Source organism: Alosa alosa, chromosome 24 (assembly GCF_017589495.1).
Source record: "Alosa alosa isolate M-15738 ecotype Scorff River chromosome 24, AALO_Geno_1.1, whole genome shotgun sequence".
Lineage (NCBI taxonomy): Eukaryota > Metazoa > Chordata > Actinopteri > Clupeiformes > Clupeidae > Alosa > Alosa alosa.
The window spans coordinates 9,749,716-9,767,215 of record NC_063212.1 but is presented as its reverse complement, the minus strand read 5'-3'; the positions used below and the strand labels follow the sequence as shown (position 1 = coordinate 9,767,215).

The 17,500-nt window shown below is 45.2% G+C and overlaps 1 protein-coding gene across 1 annotated transcript in view; it reads left to right on the top strand.

Moving 5' to 3' along the window:
* Nucleotides 1–17,500, top strand: part of adam19a (ADAM metallopeptidase domain 19a) — a 114,246-nt gene that overhangs the window by 10,527 nt on the left and 86,219 nt on the right. Inside the window, exon 2 of the mRNA XM_048235871.1 lies at nt 10,754–10,842. Coding sequence (XP_048091828.1) covers nt 10,754–10,842 — 89 coding nt within the window. The remainder of the gene's footprint in view (nt 1–10,753; nt 10,843–17,500) is intronic.

Here is a 17,500-nt window from a genome sequence, read left to right as displayed (position 1 = left end):
TGGGAATAAAAGGGTGCCTTCTCAAAGATAAAAGGCGATAAAACCTGATTGGAAGCAGCACGAATGTTTCACACTTTGGCGGCGTTGCCGTCAGCAATATGCTTTTCTCCGAAACACTCTACAGTTCCTGATAGATTTCTCTCAGTTTTGTTTTTAACCCATTCCTTTATTGATGACTACGAACGCCTCTGAGCTCGAAAGAAGCAGAGATCGAAAATAGCAACTGACAAAACAGGAAATATGAGAGATGAAGAGAGAGAGAGAGAGAGAACATGAGAGAAGGATATGGAGAAAAAGAAGGGAAGGATGGATAAAGGGAGGGAGAGAAGACAGCTCTGGTGGTCAGCCGCTCCCAGCGGATCGATGGCGTCTCCTCCCCTCGTCTGCTGTCTGATGGGGCTCAGTCATAAAGAGCGCTGATGAGGTCCGTAATGAGAGCATTTTTCCACATTTGTGTCCGGGTGACAGCCCCGACCTGGTGATTACTGTAAGGGTGGGTCCCGCTGAGCTGGGTTGGACTGTGCGTGCATACGGTTGGAGTGTGTGTGTGTGTGTGTGTGTGTGAGAGTATTCTGCTTTTTCTTATGTATTATTTGTATACAGGATGTGAATTGTCATTGTGTCCAGGGAGTATATTATATTGTGTGTGTGTGTGTGTGTGTGTGCGCACGCATGCATGTGTTTATGTATGCTGGAGTCTGTATTTAGAGGATTGAGAGATTACGAGAAAGACACACACACCATTGTGTGTGTGTGTGTGTGTTTGGAGTGAGCACTTCATACCCACGTCCCCCTTAAGAATTAGTGGAGTCAGGAGTCAGCTGTGGGGTTACGGGCGAGCATGTCCTCTTTTGTCGCCGCTCCCACAAGAAACCCCTGCTGCCAATCCGCCCAGTTCACACCGCCTCATTATTCCTCCACTAGCATAGGTGTGTGTGTGTGTGTGTGTGTGTGTCCAAATGCCACTGTGTGCTTTCTCCCTCTGTCTCCCCTCTGGCTGCCCACATAATAATAACATTTGCCGAGTCCACTTTGTGAATATTAATTATAAATGGCTGACCTTAACTCTGGGGGACGAATAAGATGGCGGAGCTGTTGTACCTTGTAATTAAAACAACATTTGATATTTGGTTTGGCTTTTCCCACCATGCCAAATCACTGTGGATGCCAAGTAAAAAAGTAGTGCCTGTCATCTTTGGCAAAGTTACTAGACAGAAGGATAATTATCCATGGAAAGTGTCTTGTCTGTGCATGTAATGTTTCTATTTGTAATATGCATAATATTAGGCAATTATCTGTAAGGTTGTATCTACGCCAATTAATGGAAACTGGATTGTAAAGGAGCCACTCAGTTGCTGGTTTTAACTTGTCAAGGAAAGTGGTGCGGTAATGACATCAATTACTGGAGGAATGAATATTTATCTTCTCATTTACAGTTTCATCAACAGGAAATGGTTTTTTTTCACATGAAAAAAGCACAACCGTTGCAAAAGCACATCCCGAGCACCCGAGCATACATACAGAGGCCTGAGTAATTAGGTTTGCGTTTTCTGGTATGCCCGGGGATGTGAGGTAATTAGGCGGCTGCACTCTTGATTAGCATAGCGAATGGCTACAGCCAAACTCCTCAGGACCTCAGGACAGGGACTGGCCGTACTCTGCAACCGCCCTCACAGACACACACACACACACACACACACACACACAGACACACACACACTTCTTTATCAGGTCTGCTACTTGAGGTAGATACTGCCCCAGCCAGTGGGGGATGTGATTGCAGAGATGTGTATGTATGTGTGTGTGTTTGTTTGTGTGTGTGTGTATATGTGTGTGTGTGTGTGTGTGTTGTTTTTGGTGGGGGGGCTTCTCAGGCCCTCTGGAGACCAGAGGGAATGCATTTCAAATGAAATGCACTCGGCTCTCTGAATAAGGAATGTGTTTTGAAAATGCATTTGACTCTCACTCACAACAAACTACCTTCCTACTCCAGACTCTTTCCTCCACTTCCCCCCTCCCCCCTCCCCTCTCTCTTTCTCCTTCTCTCTCCCTTTTCCTTGCCTTCACTATCCTCCACTCTTCTCTCTCCATCAGCCTACCCTCTCCCACTCTCTCTCTCCCTCTACTCAACTCTGAATCTACCTTCTCTCCTTCTGTTTCTCTCTCTTCCTCCCCCTCTCTTTCTGTCTGTCTCTCTCCCTTCCTCCATATGCCTCCTCCCTCTCCTCCCCCCCCCCCCCCCCCTCTCTCTCTCTGAGCACTCAACGCAGTATTGAGCGGTAAATCTGCGAGGGCAGTAGTTGGTGTGGGCTGTAATGGGCTGTATTAATACACCTCTGATTCCCCTGGCTCTCGTGGCCCAGCCTGCTGTGATTAGCTGCTCCCTGAGTCACACACCCAGAGAGAAGAAGAGAAGGAGGATAGTCGAGAGTGAGTGTGTGTGTGTGTGTGTGTGTGTGTGTGTGTGTGTGTGTGTGTGTGTGTGTGTGTGTGTGTGTGTGTCAGGTGTGTGTGTGTGGGCATGTGTGTGTGTGTACACGTTCATGCATGCGTTCTTACATATTGAGCTGTGAAGGAGAACAGGGTGAGAGATGAGAAAAGACAGGCAGAGTGAGAGGTACTTAAATGATACACTGAGACAGAAATCTCATTAATCCAGCCAATGTCGGCTCCCCCTCCTAACATAACCCTGCGCGTGTGCTGTAAGGACGTGCATGAAAGCACATGGTTATGTTTCAAGAGAGGCGGAAAGGGGGGGAAAAAGTCAAGGAAGTCTGTGGAGCGACAGAGAGTGCAGATAAGTGGAGACACCCACACAGTGTCTGATAGACCGTCAGAGAGAGAGAGAGAGAGATACAGATACAGACATGGTACTCTTACCTTGCCACCTAAACACATGCCAGGCCAGAGTCAACTGTTGAGTACCATGTGAGTACACAGACTGAGCCTTTTCTTACATTACTTATCGTCACTTACTCCTCTTTTTCAGTAAACTAAATATATTCAGTGTGTGGACAAAACAAGGCATTTGAACACATCATTTCGGGCCTTTGGGAAACACTGATTGACATTTTCATTTCTCAATTTTCTGACACTTTCTGGAGACAGATTAATCGACTATGAAAATAATTGTTAGCTGCAACCCTAGTATGTTGTGGGAGCGCTGAGCCTGGTGTCCCCCACAGTGTGTGTGTGTGTGTGTGTGTGTGTGTGTGTGTGTCTTACAGCAAAGTTTGGCTCACTCACATCACCAGTCTGATCTCAGCACCGGCGGTGAATTCACTGCAGCAGTGCCCCCCTTTTTACGTATGCAATTCTAGCTCCTTTGACAGTTCATTTGATGGTTCAGTGCACGTTTCAGCTGCATTGTGTACATTAGCTTTATGGGCCGAGCAGAGCAGTTCTTAAAACAAAAGAATTAATGTACTGTGCGCTGTTGTGGAACGTAACGTTACCATTGCAAGCGGTTAGAGACTGCATGTGGTTAGCTTCTGTAAAGTGCTTAGGTGGACAGTGTCGACATTGCGAGAGACAGATAGCAGTTTGCTTGATGCTACGTTATGCATTAGCTATGTATTGTGCAATGTTTTAGGTGAAGCTTTTGAAAACAAAAGAAATTATGTCCTGTCCGTTGTTGTATGCCTCAGAAACGGTCTCTGCGTGATGTAGATTAACACTTACTCTGTAAGGGGAGTGCTGTTAATTAGCACTATTTTTATGTGGAGCTTATAACAAGCCTATTCCGTGAGTAGCTTTTACATGTTTGAGGCAGTGTTCTTTGTTCTAAATGATGTGTGATGAGAGTTTTCTTTGTTCTAAATGATGTGTAATGGGAGTCTTCTTTGTTCTAAATGATGTGTGATGGGACAGGGAAAAGATAGTTTTAAAAAGCCTCTCAAACTTTTCAGTTTTCAACTCCTTTTTGTGTAGCCCTGTGTGAACAAATCTTTTATAGCACGGGAAGTGTGCATCACAAACAAGCACGCACACACACACACACATACACACACATATACAAACACACACACACACGCTTACGCACACACACATGCACGCATACATACAGACAGACAGACACACACACACACACACACACACACACACACACACACACACACATCCACTCATGCACACACATCCACACAGAAAGTGTCCAATAGAAGCATGTCTGAGTGAACACAAGGTCAGTGGCACTCCACGTCCCTGTCTCACCCGGTCCCTTCTCCACTGTCGCCTAGTCAGCTCTGCCGACGGGAGAGGAGGAGGAGGAGGAGAGGTGGAGGAGAAGCAGGGTGTGCGGCGCGCTCCTCTCTCTCATTTCCTGCAGGGCTGGCAGGGAGCTCGCTCAAGGGCTGCTGGTGGCATTCAGCTGTGCACTGCGTGTGTGTGTGTGTGTGTGTGTGTGTGTGTGTGTGTGTGTGTGTGTGTGTGTGTGTGTGTGTGTGTGTGTGTGTGTGTGTTGACTCTCTTGTCAACGGCAGCATGTGCATATCTGCATACATCAGCTTTTCAAGTTCATTTGGTCTTGAATGTCCAACCGTGTGTGTGTGTGTCTGTCTGTGTGTGTGTGTGTGTGTGTGCTTATGTCTATGTGAGTGTCTGTGTGTGTGTGTGCAGGTGTGTGTGTATGAATGCCCTTGAATTCACAATAATAAATGAAGCCCTGAATCAGGTGGACAGGTTTGAAAGCAGCCCCCTCTGTCTTGGCATTGAGCTCCGTCTCAGTGGGCATTGCTCACTGCCCGCCTTTGTCCAAGTGCCACGTTTCGCCCTCCCAGCAAACAGCGGTCAGCCGCCCCTGCACTCACTCATCTAGCCATATTTTTTCTTTCCTGTTTTCTCCTTCCTTTCCTCCATCATCTATTTTTTCCCTCCCATGCTTTCTCATTTTTATTTTTTATTCATTGTCCATTTTATTCTACCATTTTCTCTCTACTTTCTTTTTTTTATTTCAGCATGGCCTTTTGTACCATTCTGAAGCTTATTGGAAACACGGTTGTTCTTTTCAGTAAACGTGAGCAAATGTTTTTAGCCCTCTCTGCAGTGTGTTGTCCCATTTCCCCAGTGCGCATAACTGACCGAAGAGTTGGAGAGTCGTGATCTGGCAGGCCTGCTCAGTGGTGGCCGAGTCCGGGTGCAGGCCCACAATTTGTGTCAAATGATGGTGGTATTAGTCATGGTGGAGTCGGGTTCCGCCAGAGAGGGAGGAAGGGGGAGGGGAGGGAGGGAGGTTGGGTAGGGAGAGAGAGAGAGAGAGAAGAGGGAGGGAGGGAGAGAGAGAGAAGGGAGGGAGGGGACACTCAGTTCCCCACAATCTCGCTCACAGTCGGGATATTGGACCCGCTGTGGCAGCCAACGCAGAATGCTTTATTTTTTTGCCTTGTATAGTAAGACAGATCCGCTTGGAAAAAGGGTCACTTTTGACATATTTTACTTGGAAAAACAAACCCCACATAGGTCGCTGCCCTCCCCCTTTTCCAGTGAAGTCTGTTTTCACTTACCACACTCCGCCAACTACCCCCACACCCCTTTAGACGAACCCCCCCCCTACTCTCTCTGCGGCAGGAATATTCACATGGTGAGTCATTCATTAAACATACAGTAACCAAGCCGAGCCCATCAAAGCTAATCTGAGGCAAGCGCCCAAAAACACAAGCCTCTGAGGAGCGCCGACGCAGTGGAGAAACATGGCCGTCCCGCCGAGAGATCGATTGCTGGGAAACAACTTAGACAGAGAGAGAGAGAGAGAGAGACGGACCCTAGGAGAGAGATTTCGACCCTAACAGCTACAGAGGCATTTGTGTGAACAGCAATCTGGGGAAGCTATGTTGTAGTATCATAAATTCAAGAAGCGCAATGCCTTGAGCAAATGTCAAATTGGATTTCTACCAAATTATCGTACTTCTGATCACATTTATACATTACACACCCTAATTGAAAAACAAGTAAACCGAAACAAAAGAAAAATGTATGCCTGTTTTATTGATTTAAAAAAATATTTTGACTCACATTTGGCACACAGGCTTATTCTACAAAGTTATACAAAGTGGTGTAGGAGGTAAAACCTATGACCTGATCAAATCAATATATACAGGATGTAAGTGCGCAATAAAGGTTGGATGCAAAAGAACAAATTTCATATCCCAGGGACGTGGAGTAAGACAAGGCTGCTGCTTAAGCCCAACTCTATTTAACATTTACATAAATGAATTAGCAAAAATCATTGAACACTCCACAGCACCCGGCCTTACCCTACACAACACTGAGATCAAGCTACTGCTCTTTGCCGATGACCTGGTGCTGTTATTACCCACCCAACAGAGATTGCAGCAAAGCCTAAATCTGCTGGAGCAGTACTGCCAGACCTGGGACCTGGCAGTAAACTTAAACAAAACCAAAATAATGGTATTTGAAAAGAGATCCAGATCTCCAAACATAATTTCACAATAGGAACACACACTATCACACACACAAATTACTACAAAAATGTAAGCCTAAAAATACGTTAAAATGGAAAATTCAGTGTTGCAGTGAATGATCTGAGAGACAGGAAAACGCAGGGTTTTCTATGCCATAAAATGGCAGATCCCTGTTAAAATCACAATCAAAATCTGGTTGAAAATCTTTGAATCAGTGGTTGAACCAATTGGCCTTTATGGTAGTGATGTGTGGGGCCCACTTACAAACCAAGATTTCAACAAATGGGAAAAGCACCCTATTGAGACCCTTCATACAGTGCAAAATCATCTTAAAAGTGCAGATGTGCCACAAATAATGCATGCAGAGCTGAACTATGCCAATATCCTTTAATTCTAAAAATACAGAAAAAGGAGCTATCAAATTCTGGAAATACCTGAAAAGTAGTGACCCCTGCTCATTCCATTACAAAGCCCTTCAGTACCATGAGATGAACAAAGTAAAAAAAATGTCCCCTCACTAAGCTGGTCCTGAGTTTGACCTCGTCAGACCATTCCACACACTAACATCTCACTGTCACCGCAACATCTGTATCCCAAAGCAACTGAAGTTAGGATTAATCAAATTACAAAAACTATTAAAATTACATAATCCACTGGAAAAATCAAAGTAAAATGCAATTCTATTTGGGCTTAAAGGTGCGATTTGTAGGATTGTTACCGAACGCTCTGCAGGCCAAAAATCAAAACACTGGTGAACGTTCTCAAGACTACCAGACGCGAGCCTCTTCTGGGTTGCCAGATGTAATGAAGACTTAGCTAACGTTAGTTGACCTGCAGCTGCTTTAACGCTTCTCCAACCATGACCCAGCTACACATTACGGAAACAGTGAAAACAAAAATACCTCTCTAACCAACGTAACATATTTAGCTGAAGTTAGCGATGCAGATGAAGTTTAGCATAGGCTACCTGTTGTGGAGAAATATGGCCAGCTCTGCGTCACACTTGATATTCTTCGCTTGATCTAAGACGCCACCATCTCAGGAAGCTCCTCCGATGTCCACTTAATTTGTTTATTGTTTTAATTTTGGAAATTTGCCTGCCTCTCAGAGCGTTCATGACTACAACTGACAGCTGTTGACAGTTGGCCTTTTGCTAATTTGGCAACCCAAATAGGAGGACGCCAGCTAGCCCATTATTAATACGCTTATTCTAGAATTAATCGCTCAAAACATAAACGAAAATTCCAAGACATTCCGCCCGTAACTCATTTTTTTTTTTCATGGGTTTTACGGGGTTTTTACAGGTTAGAGTAATGTTGTCAAATAAGCCATTACTTCAATTCATCGTGTTTCCTTACTCTCTGACAACATATGGTGATCATTTTTGGAATGGTTACAGTTTATTTTCCATTATTTCCTACATACTGGACCTTTAAACAGAGAATATGGACCCTTTCAAGAGAGTTCCATTATCAGCATCATAGTTGGCCCCACAAGACTTCCTTTTTAACATTCCATATGTTATCTCAATGCAGAGGAAGTAGATTGGGGCCCAAATAGAATGTTCAAGCATTGTTTTTGTTTACCTTGTTGAAAGGGTCTATAAGATAGCCCCCTACCTGACACACATTCAAGACAAAAACCTTAGAACCACTGATAAAAGGACAGACTCAGCGAACACAGCCTGGCCACAGAAGTGGGAAGACACAGACAAACATGGCTGCCGAAAGACACTAGACTGTGCCACCACTGTGACCTAAACACAGTAGAAACAGAGATACACTAAATTACACAGTGCACAAAATATGGAAACATTAGGAGAACCTACTTTGAAAAGATGGCAAATGTCCTCCCTGAATCCCTGCAAGCAAGCGATGAGGAAAGGCTTTCATTCCTCACTGGAGAGAAAGAGAAATGCCTCCTCCTTGCCGCTCAATATGTATATTCCTGCCGTAATTAAAGGACCTGCTGAGGTGAAATTTACATCACCTAAAAATTAACACACACTCTTACACAGACACAGACACACACACAGACACACACACACACACACACAAAGCCACATGGACACATGCCCACACAAATACATGCCATAGTTCATAATTGTACAATTATCAATGTTCTGTTTTATATGTGTGTTTCCCCCTCCTCCTCTCCCCTTTTGATGTATTTGACCCAAATGCTTTGGCAATACTGTACAACATTATGGTCATACTAATAAAGCTCCTTTGAATTTGAATTTGAGAGATAGAGATACTCTCACATACATTCATAATTCACACAACAGGTATGCACTTGCATATAATTTACACACACAGACAGACAGACAGACACAGACACACACACACACACACACACACACACACACAAAAAACACACACACACACTTCTCATTTATTTCACTCTGTTGCCACATCTGAGATACACACAGATGAAGACCATTACTGAGATTGCTGGCTATTGATTGGTGGATTTTTGGTCTGGTCGTTATTACAAAGGGAACACACAGAGATCACCACGGTCACTAAGTGGTCTCCTGGAGCTCATCGCGGGGTTATTATTGAGCTGGTGTGGAGGTACACACTTCAACACACTTGCATGCATACATACATACATACATACATACATACATACATACATACATACATACATACTAGTGTTAATTTTGTCAGACGAGACGAGAGGAAATATGTTCACAACAACCTTTTTTTTTTCATGACTAAGACCTAAACGATGATCAGGCGGCAGTAATGTCCTGAAACACTGACTAAGACTATCTTAAGATGCATTATTTTTTGACGAAAAAAGACGAGACTAAAATGTTTTGCATGAAATAAAAACTAAGATAAAATCTCTCTTCATTTTCATCTACAAAATGAGAAGACAGAATATCTAGCTGTTACGTTTTCAAAATATTCCGAATGAGTTCATACGCAACAGGTTTCCTGTAGGCTAGTCTACGTGCTGTTGCTGCAACCCTGTGGCTGCAACACGAAACTACATGGAACAAGAACAATGGAGATTTCTGCCAGAGTTAGCAAGCTAACTACCTAAGCTTTATGCCACAATGCTACATACCCAGAAGTTGAAGCTTCTCTCATACAAATTAACATCCCCAGAATGTCCATACGAAAAATGTTCATCATGTAATGTCAACTATTTAACTAGTTAGACTGATGATGCAAAGTTTGCTAGCAAGTAAGCTAATATGGAAAGTTCGCTAGCAAGTTAGCTATGGCTAAGATGGAGAGTCTGTTTGGGGAATGTGTTGTGTTTACATATCGCCATCTAGCTTATAGGGAGTAAAACATTAATACTTTAGTCTACGACAGTGTTTCTCAAACTTTTCAGTTTCAGGACCACTTAACTAACCCTAGCAAAAAAAAAAAAAAAAGATTAGACCTACTTCAACAGTAGCCTATAATTAGTCTACACTATAGGCCTACTCACTGAACCACCTTGCTTATTGTCTTTGCACTTTGCTTATTGTGTGGATTCATACTGTATGATTTAAACTGGCATATCTTACAGACAGTGTTGCAGAACTGTTTTTACATACAAGTTGGTTCAATATTGCAAACAACTCATATATATTATATTTTACCACGTCTGCTCGCGGACCACTTGGGATAGCTTGTGGACCACCAGTGATTCCCGGACCACACTTTGAGAAACACTGGTCTACGAATATGACAGTGGTCCAGTCAAATCTTACTGTCTATGGTCAAATCCCAGCCGAGCTACTGTAGCTCGACTTACCTGTGCATGTAAACATACTGACTGCCAAAAAATCAGAATGAGTAATTATAACAGACGAGTAGCCCTGTGGACACACAATATTGTTGGAAAATTGAGATGTGTGAAACACTATTTGACTCAAATGGTAATCAGAAATAATTTGTTATAAAAAAAAAAGACTAAAATGTGTTGACTAAAACTGACTAAGACTAAGATACCTTTTTAGTTTTCTTTTTGATTAAAACTAGACTAAAATTATGAGAATTTTAGTCGACTAAAACTTGACTAACAAAAATGATATTTGAATGACTAAATATGACAAAGACTAAAAAGGACATTTCGTCACAAGACTAAGACTAAGACTAAATTAAAAATAGGTGACAAAATTAACACTAAACATACATACATACATACATATGCACACACACACACACACTTGAATTTCTCCTTTGGGGAGAATCTATCTGTATCTATCTGTCTACATGCACATACCCACATACTCTTTTTCTTTGTCTGTCTCTCTCCTCCTCTGTCTCACACACACACACACACACACACACTCATGTAATGGTTGTTTCTCTGTATGTGTTTCTTAGTGTCTTCAGAATCCTCCGGCGGGCGGATGGTGACGGCTCAGTGGCTCTTGCGAGGACGCAGCCGACGGGATGCCGGGCCACACACACAGGTCGGACACCTCATCACGTCTTGTCTCCTCTCCTCTCCTCCTCTCCTCTCCTCCATCTCTCTCTCTCTGTTTCCTCCTTCATCCTCCCTTTCCTCTGTCATCCCCATGTGACGCTACTGTTATCTGAGTCCCTCTCGCTCCCTCCTTTCCCTTCCTTCTCCTCGTTTCTCTGTGTCTCTCTCTCTCTCTCTCTCTCTCTCTCTCTCTCTCTCTCTCTCTCTCTCTCTCTCTCTCTTTCTCTCTCTCTCCCCTTCCCTAGAAAGCTACCCTGGCATGGCAGGGAGAACAGCTAATGAGATGACAGGGGACTCGGGGTTCAGAATCATAGAAACAAATGATTTATAGCCTTCACTCAGCTGAGAGAGAGGAAGAGAAGGAGAGAGGAACAGAAAGACAGGGTACCTGTCTGTACATGCACCATAATCTTTTCTGGCCAAAACTTTGGAAAGGTTTTCACGTCCTGCTGCTCTGACTCCCCACCCAGGGTGGCTGATAAAAGGTGTGTGTGTGTGTTTTGGTGCGATGATAAGAGGGAGTGTAATGATGTGGGTCGGCACTTCTTTTTGTAGCTTTTTTGCCCAAAATTCTCACACACTCCTCTCCAGCTAAACATTTTCAGACACAAACACAGCAGCACGCGTGGAAGAAAGTTTGACTCAACTCAGGGGTTCCATATTAGTTTTTTGTGTTGGAAATTTCAGTGTTTTCAACCACAATACAGATCCTGGGTATAAGATATGGGCATCATTCTGTTCGAGAGAGGAGATTAGATTATTTGGGCAGTGGTCACTACTGCTGGTCTTTGTGTGTCTGTGTGTGTGTGTGTGTGTGTGTAGGTGTGTATGTGTGTGTGTGCACACAGCACACACACACACAAACACACACACACAACCCCAAACAGGCTCCAACCACACACACACATAAATAAAATAACACACACACACAACCCCAAACGGACCCACATTCAGCAGCACTTCTTCTTTTGCTTCTTCTCTTTTCCTCTTCTCTTTTTTCCCTCGTTCTTTTTTAAATTATTAAATCTGTTTCTGTGGAGGGAGCTGCAGTCGCACAGGAGAGAGCCACGGGGAGACATTTACAGTCTGTCTCCGACTTCTCAATAAAAGCCTGGAGCAGCGGTCCATCTTCCGCCATGCGGAGGATCACTGGGCATCCGACCAACAGGGAAATTATCCCACATCCATAATTCTGGCGAAGTGGAGGAGACGAGACCAGATGCGCGCACACACACACACACACACACACACACATACTCACACACACGCATTCTCACGCATACACACACACACACACACACACACACACACACACACACACACACACACACACACACACACTCACAGATATCAGCCTAAGAAGAGAGAAAAAGAATGGAAGATAGTAGGGAACAGAGGAGAAAAGACAGAGGTGCACCAAAGCAATGGACTTTAGATCATTCTTAATTAAATGTTGACGTATAATGGCTGCCGAAGAGGTACTTATTGGAGATGTACGATAAAGAAGGGGTGAAAACGAGGGAGTGAGAGGAGGGGAGAGAGGGAGAGGGTGAAAGAGGGAAAAGTGGAGATGGAAAAAGCTCATGTTGATGCATGAGCGTGTTTATTGTAGAGCGTGAGAGTGTGTGTGGGCGGCCGGGAGTCTGCTTCGTTTTATTTTGGCCACATGTGCGATTACAGAGGCATTTCAAAGACAGCGCTGCCACGCGGCCAGTCACTGCCCCCTCCCCTCCCCCCAAACGCAATGTAGCGCTATCTCTGGAGTCGGACATATGAGACACAGCGCCATGGAGACACAGTGGAAAGTGACAGTAAAGATAGCCTTCCTCGCTTTGCTAGTCTCGCACACGCTCACTATCTCTCTCTCCCTCTTTTGTTCTCTCTCTCTCTCTCGCCACCTCTCTGTCTATTCTACACATACCTTCCCTTACACACACATCCACTGTGTGGTCTGATATCGTTTCCATATGCGCATTCCACCGACTTTCTCGGTTCGCGCCTGTTAAGTACACATTCTCTATGACAGCACAGTGCAACAGGATACAGCATGTGCTGAGCTGCCAAACATGCTGTACTGTATACCCCCCCTCCCCTTCCTCCTCCTCCGAAAAAAAAAAACAACACTGGGGAAAAACACTGGAAGAAAAGAAAAGAAAAGCTTTTAAATTCTCAGGTGGAGAGAGAGTGAAGAGGAAAGAAACTCCCCCCTGGTTCTCTCGTTCAGGTCAAGAACAGGGCCGCAGGCTGATCCCAGCCTCAGGGAGAACGTTTCAAAACGGAATGTCCGGAGAGCAGTTCTCGGTCGGGCGGGCGGGCTCTCTTGGACGTGGCTGAGAGGCAGATGTGAAGCCTATTAGGCTCAGTTAGGCGGATGGGGAGGCAGGGGCCAAATGGAGATCATTTGGCCAAGAAGCGCTGTCGCAGAGCATGTCGCTAGCGGAAGCTCCGTGTGTGTGTGTGTGTGTGTGTGTGTGTGTGTGTGTGTGTGTGTGAGAGAGTATTTGAGTGTGAGAGTGAGTGAGTGAGTGAGTGAGTGTGTGTTAGTCTGTCGCTGGTCGGTTAGCCAGGGACGTGTGCCGAAATGGCTGTGGGCCTTGCAGCAGATGTCTCTCTCTTCTTCTGCCTGCAGTTCGAGGAAGTTCACAGAAAACAATATGAACTCACAAAATGAATAAAAGGAAAGTGGAGAAAAAAAGTACAGATAGACAAAAGCACAGAAAAACAAAGTGGATAAAAAATAAACAAAGAAACAAATGCAAAGAAAGACACAAACAAATAGGTGGTATAGAACAGGGGAAAGAGAGAGAGTGAGACAGAGAGGCTCTTGTTGGATGTGTGTCTGTGATGCCTGCAGTATCCCCACAGGAGACAAAGCTGCATCTGGGCCAGAATTAGATGGGGACTCCCCCAAAAAGCTCTGGCATGTCTTCACTCATTTCCCCAGTGCCAATTCTTTTTTCTTTCTTCTCTCCTCTCCTCTGTGCTCCCTTCATTCGTCCTTCTCTCCTCTCCTGTCTAATTTTTCTGGACTCTCTTTTCCCTCTTGTCCTGTCCGTCCAGCTCTGCTTGAGGGAGACGCGGCGAGCTTGTGATTGCGGTAGCAGGGGCGTGCTGGGCTGTGTGTGCAGGAGTTTGGAATTGACAGTGATCAGTCCAGGCGTGCGAGGGCTTCCTCTCACTGCCTTGCTCTGTCTCGCACTTTCTTTCTCTCTTCCTTTGGCCCACACACACACACACTCCCTCTCTCTCTCTCTCTCTCTCTCTCTCTCTCTCTCATCTTTCTCACTCCCTCTTCCTCTCATTCTCTCTCTCGATCTGTCTGTCTGCACTCGCCCACTCTCTCTCTCTCTCTCTCTCTCTCTCTCTCTCTCTCTCCCCCCTCTCACTCTTTCCCTCTCTCTCTCTCTCTCTCTCTCTCTCTCCGAGGCCCTATGATGCAAGGGGATGGCGGATCAGCGTGGGCCCTCTGGGGCTGTGGAGAGTCCTCAGCCCCGCGCCTCTGATCTGCATAGCAACCCCTCCACGCTCCAGCTAATGCTAACAAGGAGGGATTAGCGAAGGCATTTCAAAGGTGTCAGCAGGAAAGACCTGGAGACACAGCCAGGGAGAGGAGGTGGAGGCAGAGAAATGAGGGAGAGGAAGAGTGAGTATCAAATAGGATGAAGTAAGGAGGGAGGAAGAGGAGGAGAAGAGAGGAAGACAGGAGAAAGAAAATAGGAAAAATAGGAACGTAAGTTCAAGTAAGTGCAAGATTGAAGTGAGCTAAAAAGAGGAAAAAAAATCATTGGAGGGACAGAGGAATAAACGTATGGAAGGGGAATGAAAGAAGAGTGTGATTGCAAGGGAGAGGAAAACAAAAAGAGATGTGTTATAGTGATGGTGTGATTTTCTGATGCGTTGACTTGACTTGAGGTGAGGTTGACTCTCTGAGGGTGAGGTAAGAGCAGGTTGACTCTGTGAGGGTTAGGTAGAAGCAGCTTGACTCTGTGCCTCTGGCCTCTGGGGACTTCATATTCCGAGCAGCAGATGCTCCTCCTGGGAGTTTGTCGTCGTAGCAACAGGAGGCGCACTCCTTGCCCTGGGAGAAAGAGTTAACGCCAGGGCGTCAGTGGAAAGAGCAGCACATTTGTTTGTCTCGATCTTTCTGTCTTTTCATCACGCCACTCCCTCCTTCTCTCTCTCTCTCCTCTCTCTCTCTCTCTCTCTCTCTCTCTCTCTGCTGATTAGATTATCTGTTACCTCACACAGCCATCCGTCTCCCTTTGAAGCGGCTGACGCAGTCTTTGACATTCACCTCTGCTCGCTCTCTCCCTCTCAGCGGACACATCACCCCGCAAGGCAGCTCAGACACACAAACACACACTCGCACACACACACACACACACACACACACACGCACGCACTCCTCACAAACACACGTGCACATACTGACAAATGACTTGCAATGCAATTATACACACAAAACACACAAGCACACAAACATCTGCAAAACATTTGACAAAATGCAGACACGCAGACATATCCACATGCATACACAATCATGGACAAGCACATAAACACACATGCCCAATCATGTGAAGCCCCAATATTCAATGCAGACTACTCCGTGACAATGGCAACGAAATTCCAAATTGCATATACATGACCACACCACAGTGCAACAGATCTCTTCCTCAAACTTGATGGACTCTAGATTTCCCCTTCATTTCCCAGTGTACTTTCAGAGAACATTTGCATTGTAACTGAAGTCGATTTTATCCTACAAGCCTCTTTGAAACCGTAATTATGGCCAATTGCTGGCCCTCATCTCCCCTCCCCTCCTCTCCTGTCCCCTGCCCTTTGAGTTGAGAAGAAAAGGTGGCTATTTCTGGGTCTTCCTGAGGTCCCCTATTCCTGCTCGGGGATTTGGGCTGGAGTGGCTGTGTTGTGGAGTGGAGCTGAGAGGAGAGGAGAGGGCTCCTTCTGGCAGTGAGTGGGCTTGTTCTTTAGAATGGCCACTTAAGGACCCTGAGACAGACAAATGCGTCCATCAATATTCCTCTAGGGAGAGGCAGCAGCTTGTTGAGGAGGAAGTTAAGAGAGTTTGTGTGTGTGTGTGTGTGTGTGTGTGTGTGTGCGCATTAGCATGTGTTCGGACATGTGCAGGGCTCGTCATTCATCTGCAGGCAGATGGAGAGGGACCTCCGCAGGAAGGACAAATTTAATCCCCCCATCTCCATCCCTCCTAGCGTTCCCCCATCTTTCTCTACACACACACACATACAATTACTCCTCCTTCCTCTGCTGAATCTCCACTTGCATTCTTCAGTTTCTCCCCCACTCTCTCTTACACACACACACACACACACACACACACACACACACACACACACACACACACTCCTTCCTCTGAATCTCGACTTACGTCCCTCACCCCTCACCCCCTGCCTCTCTCTCATCCACACACACACATGCACACACACACACACACACACACTAACAACCCTCCATGGCTCCATGGCTCCTGTCTATCACCCCAGTCTCTCTCACTCTTCCTTTTGTCTCTAAGCGCTTTCAGACATACGTGTAAGACCGGAGGTTCTGCCAATGTTAAACGGTGTTTATACTACTCCCCCCCCTAGTATTTCCTCCGGACATTATGTAAATGTGCTGTGTCTGAGCGAGGAGTAGAACATGCGGTTAAAATTCACACCTAGTGAGAGGGCGTGTTGGTGGCGTTTCTTTTCGATCGTCCATGTGGTTAGATCTGACTTAAATGCCAGTGTTATGATGGAGTGGCATAGTGCTGTCCAGAAAATCTCCGACCTGGAAAGATGCAGACATCACAGAGCTACTGTCCATGAGGGCATACAACATTTTGATAGAACACCTGAAGGGAACGTTAGAGACACGTTAGCCTACAACTGCATGGCAAGGACAAACAAATTCAGAAGACTGAATCATCATAAGCAGAAGGCGCTGAAAAGGCAGTAGCCTACAGCGACGTTGTTGACGACAATAACAGGAGTATTTAATAAATTGTTAGCCAACACGGTTTTCTGTTCATTTATAGCCTTCATGACCTGCTGAGCTCGCTGATATTTGCTGAGCATATATGCCTAGAGAAAATGAAAACGAAGAAAACCCAACTTTGTTCCAAGCTCCTTACGTAAATGTGACACATGGGGAGAGGATGCTTTTGGAAAAAATAAACCATGAAAAAACGAACAACTTCACTGTTATTAATGTTAGTATTTTGTTTGTTGCTTAAAAACGTTGTATGATCTTGAAGTCTTGAGTTAGCCTACTGAATTGGCTGGTAGCCTACCATAAAGTTTGTACATGCTCTCTCTCTCTCCAACGCAAACCAGATTTGGGGTTCTATAGCTAATTCTGGTACATAACGTTGAAAACAGATAAATGTGTTTATTTGAAGCACACATACAAATACTGTAGGCTAGGTCAATTTCAAGTGCGCACTTACGTGACTAGCCTACTTCAAGTATTAGCCTATGCACAATAGATTTCTGTTCTTTAGCCTACATAATGCACACTTTGTAAACAAACAGCAGCTGTGACAGACAGCGGCCGCATATATTCTGCGTCATATCTCGCATCTTGTGAACTCTACAAGCCCACACCCCTCACTTGACAACCACACGGAG